The sequence below is a fragment of the Penaeus chinensis genome, chromosome 26 (assembly GCF_019202785.1).
Source record: "Penaeus chinensis breed Huanghai No. 1 chromosome 26, ASM1920278v2, whole genome shotgun sequence".
Taxonomy (NCBI): Eukaryota; Metazoa; Arthropoda; class Malacostraca; order Decapoda; family Penaeidae; genus Penaeus; species Penaeus chinensis.
The window spans coordinates 12,221,014-12,231,013 of NC_061844.1; the positions used below are offsets into that span (position 1 = coordinate 12,221,014).

The 10,000-nt window shown below is 39.8% G+C and overlaps 1 protein-coding gene across 3 annotated transcripts in view; it reads left to right on the forward strand.

The window, feature by feature from the left end:
• The window catches only part of LOC125039113 (nuclear receptor subfamily 4 group A member 2-like), a 40,742-nt gene extending 33,904 nt beyond the window's left edge, over window positions 1-6,838 (forward strand). For all 3 annotated transcript variants that reach the window (XM_047632848.1, XM_047632851.1, XM_047632850.1), the window contains 3 exons: window positions 1-532; window positions 1,071-1,249; window positions 1,539-6,838. The exon at window positions 1-532 is cut by the window's left edge and continues 991 nt beyond it. In XM_047632848.1, coding sequence (XP_047488804.1) covers window positions 1-532; window positions 1,071-1,249; window positions 1,539-1,795 — 968 coding nt within the window. In that variant the 3' untranslated portion in view covers window positions 1,796-6,838. The remainder of the gene's footprint in view (window positions 533-1,070; window positions 1,250-1,538) is intronic.
• Window positions 6,839-10,000: the final 3,162 nt, after the last annotated feature.

A 10,000-nucleotide genomic window follows, 5' to 3' on the forward strand; every position in this document is an offset into this window, starting at 1 on the left:
CCTGCGAGGGTTGCAAAGGCTTCTTCAAGCGAACCGTCCAGAAAAACGCCAAGTACGTCTGTCTCGCTGACAAAAACTGCCCCGTCGATAAGCGTCGCCGCAACCGATGTCAGTTCTGTCGTTTCCAAAAGTGTTTGGTGGTGGGGATGGTCAAGGAAGTGGTGAGGACCGACAGCCTGAAGGGCCGCCGAGGGCGCCTGCCCAGCAAGCCCAAAAGTCCCCAGGAGTCCCCGCCTTCCCCGCCCGTGTCCCTGATCACGGCGCTGGTGCGGGCGCACGTGGACACCACCCCGGACGTGTCCAACCTCGACTACTCGCATTACCGCGAGCCCTCCAGCGGCGGCGACTCCCCGACCACGGAGGCCGAGCGAATCCAGCTGTTCTACAACCTCCTCACCTCAAGCATCGAAGTCATCCGACACTTCGCCGAGAAGATCCCCGGCTATCACGACCTCGCCCGCGAAGACCAAGACCTCCTCTTCCAGTCAGCCTCCCTCGAGCTCTTTGTCTTAAGAGTAGCCTACAGACTCATGTAAGTAGACTTAGACTTAACGACACCTTCCCACGGTTATTAGTAACGGTTAGCCCCTTTCAAGGAGTTGCCAGTCCGCAAGTAAATATTTGTTAGAATTGCATCAACTTATATGCACTACATGTGTAATTATTCTTCACCTGCATATTACCTAGTCTCTGTGTCACTGTAATTTCAGTTTCATTTATGGATATGTAAGACTTAACGGAATAGTAGTTATAAGGACATAGATTATTATACCGGGATTGCTATGTATTATCACCATCGCCATCATCATTACCCTCACAATCCCTCAGTCTAAAAGTAGACCTAGTAATTCTTATCTTCTAAAATAGAATACGTCTGACCTTCCCCATATTTACTCTCTTGAAGCCTAGTGAATGCAGTCATTCATGTCCTATGCAACTATCATTCGTCAAAATATTACTATCATTCATCAAAATATCATTATCATCGGCGTCTCATCAATTGTCCGAACACAAAGCGCGGACACAGTGCTCCAGCAGCCCATTGAAACCCCTTTGTTCGCTTCCCTCAGGAACAACCCCGACGACACGAAATTCGTCTTCGACAGCGGCCGAGTGTTGCACAGGTCCCAGTGCGAGTGGTCCTTCGGCGAGTGGCTACAAGGCATCTTGGATTTCTCAGCATCGCTAAAATCGATGGAATTGGATATTTCAGCATTTGCTTGCCTCTCCGCTCTGACGATCATTACAGGTGAGGAGGAAGGCTGCTCTGTGTGTGTGTGTGTGTGTGTGTGTGTGTGTGTGTGTGTGTGTGTATGTGTGTATGTGTGTGTGTGTGTGTGTGTGTGTGTGTGTGTGTGTGTGTGTGTGTGTGTGTGTGTGTGTATGTGTATGTGTGTATGTACATTTTTCTTCCTGTATAAACATTTAGAGAGAGGAGGGGGGGGGGGGGATTTGGCTATCCTCCGTGCATATAGTGACAGGCTCAGAGCCTCCAGAGAACGCCGTGAGAGTAATGCCCATGTCTGGTTGCCTTACAGAGCGACATGGCCTCAAGGACACCAAAAAGGTGGAGCAATTGCAGATGAAGATCATCAGTTCGCTGAGAGACCACGTGACCTACAACGCCGACGCCCAAAAGAAGCCTCACTACTTCTCTCGCATCTTGGGGAAGTTGCCGGAGCTTCGATCGCTGTCAGTGCAGGGCCTGCAGAGGATCTTCTACCTGAAGCTGGAGGACCTGGTCCCGGCGCCTCAGCTGATAGAGAACATGTTCGTGTCCAGCCTTCCCTTCTGAATCGGAGAGAGAACGAAAAAACGTCTCAAGACTGTAAAACCATTAGGCTCAACGATCTTCGTCTCGAAGTCGTGTTGTGAGCTGGCTCCTGACGAAGCTGGGACCCCTTGGTCGAGCTGACGTGGCCATGGGCCTGCCGGAGAAGCAGAGGGCGACGACGCCAGATTCCCGTGTTACCTTCCCGCCCGCGTCAACGCTGCCCACTGCCCACGCCCAGCCAGGTCTGCGGTTAAGTGGCCACGCTCCTCATGTAAACATACCCCATGCAGGAAGCTGCTGTACACTCCCCCGTGGAGTCATGCCCACAGAATAAAAACAAAAGTAAGAGTGCATTGTAGTTGTCACGTGACGAAGGGGCAGCGTACGTGCAGACACACTTCAGATTTACAGATTTTATTGAGAGTATGAATGCATTATATTTTCAACAATCGGTATAAGAAGAGAGGCCCTTGGCGGTTTGTTCGGCCTTGTCGGCATGAGAGTATGAAAGCTCTGGTGTGCATGATATGAGACTTGTCAGTTCGGTGGGACGCCCTTGACAAACTAGTCATTCTGTGATTTACTGGAAAAAAAGATTTGAAGGATGAGTAATGAGAATATTGTTTATACTTTGAGCTCAGTAAAGCTTGATTCCGTATTTTTGTAATTACTTTTAAGTCAACTTAGAATAGTCTGAAATACAATATTTTCGGCCTTACCTTGTGCATAGGTAATTGTACAAAACCCTGTACATAAATACTCTTATAATTTGGGCTCCTTGAATCCCAATGTCGCAGAACCGGGAACCAGAATTGGTCCAAGGAACTCTTCGCCAGCATCAACCAAGAGCGAACCCACTCTCAAGGATGAATTCTGTATCACTTAGGCTCTACGTAAGAGATCTCCACAAACTTGTCGGCTATGCTGATTCTCCCATTTATGTCTGGAGGTTTTTACTCTGTGATACAGAATCGTACCCCCTCCACCCCTCAAAAAAGAAAACCTATTTGAACGCTATGATGCCAAAGAAGATCTCGTCTTCTCAATTTCTATTTAGAATTATTAATCCAATACGTACTCGATGGTGCTGTGGAATTCAAAACAAAAATTGGCCAAGAATAAGTGCAAAAAGGAGAAAGATTTGCAATAATGTTCCTTGGGCCCTTCTCGTTACCACTTCCTCCTTCGGGACGCGCGCTTCCTTTGTCTGAAGCGCGCCGATCCCCTGGAAAAAGGATGCGATTCCTCCTACAAAAGGGGCGCCTGTTCCAGAATCCGTGTTTTGAATCTTATTTTTTGTCTCCGTTGACTGTGTATTGGCCCGGTGATAATACTATGGAGTAACTGACCTACTAACGCTTTTTTGGTCTAGCTGGGAGTTACATAGAAGGGTTTGAAGTCCCCCAATGTGCTGCTAGAACTAATTTTTCCTGTGGAAGTTTTAAGTACCTGTAGCCTATACGCGGCGCCCGTCTGTAACTCTGCTGACGAGACTATTATTGCCATGGCTTCAAGCCTATATTGTGTCCCAATTTTAACGTTGTCTGGTCACTGTTTTGCCTTTTATGTTTTAGTCAGTATTATATGTCATTTCGTGTCATATATTCAGTGTTCACATTTTTTCAATGTAACTGACGTCCACTGAATCCAACCAACCTCACGGGATCAGCACTGAACTGGGAAGTGCTTCTCCTGGTTTCTGCCCCCCCCCCCACCCCCCACGCACACTACCCTCCCTCCACTGTCCCTCCTCCCCCCGCCCCATCCCCAACCCCATCTCCCCCTCCACTTCCCCTTCCCTTTGGTCCCGCAGCCCTCGCCACACCAGCAAAAAAGGTGGAGGACGACCTTCCTCGTGGCCTCCTGCAGTCCCAACTCCGTCGTTGTGGATAGATGTCTTTCCAGGCCGCCCCCCCCCCCTCCCTTTTAACCCCCTTCCCCTCCCCCTCCCCAAAAGATTTAGCCAGCCCTGTTTCGTCTGGATGGTTCCTCCCCTGGCCGCCCTCACGCCCTAGGTGTATGGTCAACAAATTTACACGTGTGGGCGCCCAAGGGACTCTTTGGGTGGGATCCTGTTTGAACATTGCGTTCACTCCAAACATAAGTATCCATAATGCAACAGTGAGAGATAACCATACAGTTTTGCAACGTATGAGAGAAAAAAAAAACTATTATATATATATCCCCAGCAATACCATAAATACTGTTGGAAAAGAATACCTATCTGTTATCTCCAAAGAAGAAAAAAGATAATATTAATGAATTTTCTCAAAGTGACTATGGAATTCCAAAGATATTGGTGTCCCATACAATGTCTCGTTGTATAATTGTTTAAACGGACAATCCATTCGGTTTTTGCCTGATTTATGTATGTGGTAGGATCTAGATGTTCACCGGAAATTGTTCACATAGCCACACACATGTTCAGATGACCTGAGAGTATTTTGCTTCTCTCTCTCCTTCTTTTTTATTCCTTCCCTTCCCTGTATTTTATTTTTATATGTTTAAGATAAGTTTCTTCTGATTTATTTTTTATAAGTTCGCCGCCACACTGATGCTGGTCTGTAGTCCATGACAAGTGTTTTAGATAAGTCGTTTGGTCTCTTTTGAAAATGGTGCTGAGGTCATCTGAGGTATGCGTGTAATATATTTTTTTGCCTTGAGCTTCTCTGTAGCAATGGCCTAGGGAGAGCAGATGTCAAGCTACATATCGTCTGCCCGAGTCGGACCTGTGAAGTTAAAGTAAAAGAGGAAAAAAAATCTTATATATATGTTTTTTTACCAGTTGTTTTCCAAGGTGATGCAAATGATTCGGTTAACCTTTTCCCCAAAGAAAATGAAATGCGCACAGGTATTTGACATATGAAAATGCTCCGAACAATCGAAATGGTGCTGTTTTGAATAATAAAATTATCGAAAGTCACGCAGGTGGACTTATAATCACACAGGTGGTTCTTACCTCTCTCTCCCTTGACAATTGCTGTGCTCAGGTCTCACTGCAACGACCCGCTGTAAAGCATTCGGACTGCAAATGCTTACTTCTTTACACCTACACATTCATGTCCGTTGGGATCGATGTACACAACCGAAATGCATAATGCACACACACACACACAATATATATATAAAATCACACACACACACACATATATATAAAATCTCACACACACACACACACACACACACACACACACACACACACACACACACACACACACACACACACACACACACACACACACACACACACACACACACACACACACACACGGGTCGTAAGACAGAGGGTGTGACCAAACATACTCCAACCAGTATAAGCTGTTTTGTAAAGCGACGGCCGTTAAGTCAGAAAGAAGAAAACTTATCAAAAAGTGAATACAAGATAGAAAATATATACATATATATATACACATATTTATTCAGCTGTACAGCTCATCGAGGTTGGTTTGTGTTACAAACTGATGGTGTTACCAGTCAAGCTTAACCTATTCTAGCCGTATGTGTGGGTTACCATCTCATCTTAAGAATTATAGTTTAATATATAGACTACTAGATTGAGATACTCCGTACATGCCCTCTGATGATTTTAAAAACTGCTTGTTATCAGCGGGTTGTGTATGTGAGTATTGTAATTTATTTTTTTGTCCTAGATATTGATTGTACATAGTTTTGATGACATAAAAAAATATGGTGAAGTTAATAGATTATACGAATTATCACCGCCATCTTTTCTTTATTTTTTCTTTTAATTTTAGTGCTATGTCTTCTATGCAGGCATTTTTTTTAAATATGCCTGAATCCACTTTTTTCGTTGGGTGTAAAAAGAAAATGGCGAAACAAAAGGGTTCCGTTTGGGAATCTTCCGCCCTCTTGCCCGACAGCGTATACTGTTTCTCGTTTTAAACGGTCCAAGTGTCTTAATGTCATCATATCATCTGAAAATAAATAAGATGTGAAACTTGAATTTTTCTGCTGTTTTTGCGTCATAAAAGTCATTATATTAAGTGTATAAGTGTTCATATTATTGTTAATGCCTACATGTTGAATAAAAAAAAATCTCTTGTTGTCAAGAAGACACGTTATGTTATTTGCTCTTTACAAAAATACGAAGTGTTTTTTCAGATAATGCCTAGCCGGGTTGTGGCTATTTCAAAACAAACCCGGACTCACTCACCTAGGTTATTGAAAGTAACTTATTTTTTCATGAATTTGGATAAATGGAAAATGTCACTGATCTCACAACTGGACCGTTAAAAAAAGTTAGCAATTCAAGATGTCTTTATACTACAGAAGGGCCTCTATCTGAGAGCCAAAGTTGATAGAGCTGTATTTTTTTGTGTATAATATTCTCTTTCTAATGTAGCATTCCAAGTTTAGAATAATTTGAACCACAATGTACTCGCCTTAATTTTCAACTCATTTGTTCATCTCTTTCAGTTATTAATGTCTTCTATGTGCTGTGCTTTTGTATGCCACACTATCTCCTTTTCAAAAAATGAAATACCTATATATAGAACACATAAGATTATCATTTTTTACAAAATATCTCATTTAGATACAGCTTCACTACCTTTTTTTATTTACCTTTTTCTTATTTTAATCTTTGCAGCTTCTATGAAACGATCCATTCAACATCTTCCTTGCACTTTGTCCAGCTAAACCTTGCATCCATTGTCTAACGTACTACACTCTTTCCACTGTAGTGAACACTTTTCTAGCATTCCGTACTAAACTCCTATGTTCCATGTTTTATAAGAAAAAAATAATGCTATTCCATGAACTTAGCACCATTTATTTCTTTTATACCAAGCGTCTTTGTTCAATGTATCCAGAACCAACTGTTCCTCTATACACATTGTATTTTCTCACATGCCCAGCATTCAGTGTCTTGCAAGCCACTGCTTACAACCCAGGATTTTTGTCCCCGAGAATCTTCAAGAGTCTATACTTGTGATATCAGCGTCATTTTGTAGATGTACCCAACTCTGTCAATATGGTTATAAGCCTGTCTCATCCGCTGTTCTCACTTTTCCTATTTTTGAGATAATATAAATGAAAGATGAATATAGTGTTTGATTTCATCCTTTACTGGCTTACAGGAACATCTTAGAGCTTTATTTTGACAGAATGAAAATGCAGACTTTTTTTTTTTATTTATGAAAAGAAATGCACCTAATCTGTTAAATTCTACCTTGATTTCTTAAATTATTGTTATTATAGCACAGGCATTTATTTACCTCATTATGTAAGGATAAATAAACCCAAACTTCAAGATAAAAATATGTATTACAGCTAGTTACAACTCTGAAAACACCAAAAGGCATGTTTCAGTTTATAACCCTGAAAACACCAAAGGCAAAATTCACTTTATAAGACTGATAATACCTGAAGGTATATGTCATTTGAACTCTGAAAATATCCCAAAGGCATCATTCAGTTTTATAACTTTGAAAATGCCAAGAGGCATAATGCAGTTCAAATTATTTTGATGATATATTATATATATATATATATAATGCTATCTCCAACCAATCATATATTGTGCTCACATAGGAACTGGTAGTGATAAAGATGAAACTGATGCATGTATATAACAAACCAATAACAAATTTTTAATCACCAATTTCCTACTAATTTACACCTAATTATTTACTGGGAGCTGTATCAAAATTTCAATGTTATCTAACAAGGTATATTCACTTTTTGGCCAGTAAACATGCACGTCCAACTTTGATCAAGTGTTTTGTGCCTGTCTGTGCAAAATGACTGTGCTCATGTTCATCCTCTAGCTTAAGTGTGTGTGTTAGTGTAAGCACAATTGTGAGTGCATCTACTTATACAGTTGGCTCATACGTGTCTGTGAACTTGCACAAAAAACAAGGGTGAGTAGGAGAAGCAGTGCAGCCCACATGCGGGGACGTTATCTTCTCCCTGAATGAAAGTGTTATGAAAGATATACAGAGCACTTTGTTAGTATGGTCATCTGGATTACCTTACATCATGTGAGATATTTACTGAAAAAAGAAAGTCATAAGAGCTTATAAGTCATTATATATTTTTCTTAAACTCATAAAAACAATGATACATAAATAATATAACTTTCACATTTGCTTAACACAATAATTCTTCTATTGGCCAAGTACAAAACTCATAAGTAACAAAGAACAAAATATGTACTAAACCTAGGTATAGTGGACCACTGTAAATGAACATTCTAGCCTACAAAAATACTGAAAATACTATATCAGTTCCTCATCAACATTGTCATAAATGCAGTCTTACAATAACCAGAGATTCTGAATGATTGAAGTGTATTTTTTTTAATTTTTCATATCAAATCGAAATACTTGAAAATTAAAAGATCCTGCTACTTTAACCCTTTAGTAAAATATTCACAATGCAGTTTTAACCCTCCAAACTAAACTATAACATGCAAAACCACTTTAAACAATTTTTTATTCTTTTTCATAAAAATGGCATATGTTACTGAACCTAAGACTCATCATAACTTACAAATAACACATTTCTAATATCACAACGAAAGGGAACTAGATAATATTCTTTTTTGTTTCATTTTATATTTACACAAGAATAAGTATCTTGTACATAACCCAATAGCACAAGCTAGGAAAATTACATCAGTAATACATTTTCTCACTCCAAATTCTCTTCTTCAAAGCTCTGTAACTTGTGCTTTCTATTCTTTCAAAAGTAAACTTGTCTATTTTGTCAATAATAAAAAAAAAGACTGATAAAAGAAGAAACAAATTAAAAAATGTGAACTAGTAAGTGCATGTTAGTGCATGTGGGATGTAAAAGCATGTTTGCATGTGTACTTCACATTTAAGAAGTGCAGCATTTGTAAATATGTGTCCTGTGGGTGTACAGCATGTGCAATCTTTACTTGTGTTTTGAATGTTTATTTATTTTTTCTTTCTTATTAATTACATAAGTATCAATAAACATTCATGAAATGATATGTATCTTATTTCTTCTTTGAAGCACATGTTCTTATCCAGTCCTAGTTCAGCTAACATAGAGTCCTCACTAATAAAACCGAAAAGCAAACAATATCATGAACATAGATACAAATCAGATGTGCATTTCTGTTGAATCAGTCCAATTACAGTTGATCTGCCCTCTTCCCCCTCACTGGGTCCCATACACCTTAGAAAACAAATTCACATTTCTTTTCATCCTTCTTTACAAACACTTCTGGTATAATACATTACAGCCTTTATCATTACCTACAATGAAATTGGGAATGACATGTAAGTCCAATGAACATTTTTTTTTTTTTTTTTCATTACTGACAACATTAACTGATATTTGATATAATCCCTTGTACATACAGGTGATGGTTAGCATATACTGTTACCAAGGAGTAAAAACATTTGGTCATAAATAGAGAAAGATTTCAGCACATTCTGAAGTCACTGCCAACCTCAATACTAACAAACCGCTGAATAAAAAAATAAAAATAAAGAATAACACACAAGGACTGCCTTTACACTGTAAGCACTTATTTTAAACATATCCCAGGGTTGTGAGACACCACAGGTTTTCTCTTAGCCTACATGACTGATTTTTTGTGTTACACAAGTTATAGCTATCAAACTTTTTTTCCAGCAATGTAGTGCTAATGCATTATGGCAGGGAAACTGCTACAAAAAAGTTTGGCATTTGATTTTTTTAGGTCAGGTTGCAACAATAGCCATGGGATGAGAGTACAAATATAACTCTACATGTGTTTAGTCCTGAGTGGTAATACCATAGCTAGATGCAACTCTGATTGCACTGTTGACCAACCATAACTACATTTGGAAGCCAAGGAGATCCATAATATTGTACAATATCTAACATATTAGTGCTGAATTATCTGTAACTCCATGTGACACATCCACAGTGTTAAAAACAGAAAAATAAAAATTGGTTGGTAGCACTTTTTATAGTATCAACTCTGTTAACATGGGCGGGAAAATAATTCAAATGAAAATAAATAAAAAGAGAGCCACGTTCATTTCTATCAATCATTAAGCTAAGACAATTTAATATATGAACAATGGAAGACACTGGTATCCTCCTGATTCTAACCCTGTCATTCCTTTCTGTGATACATCGAGAGAGAGAAAACAAAGCCGAAAGTTTTAAACATTTGTGAGACAAAAGAGAGGAGAGTGGGAGTAAGGAAGGATGAGGGAGGGCAGTATGGAGGGAGGAGAGAGA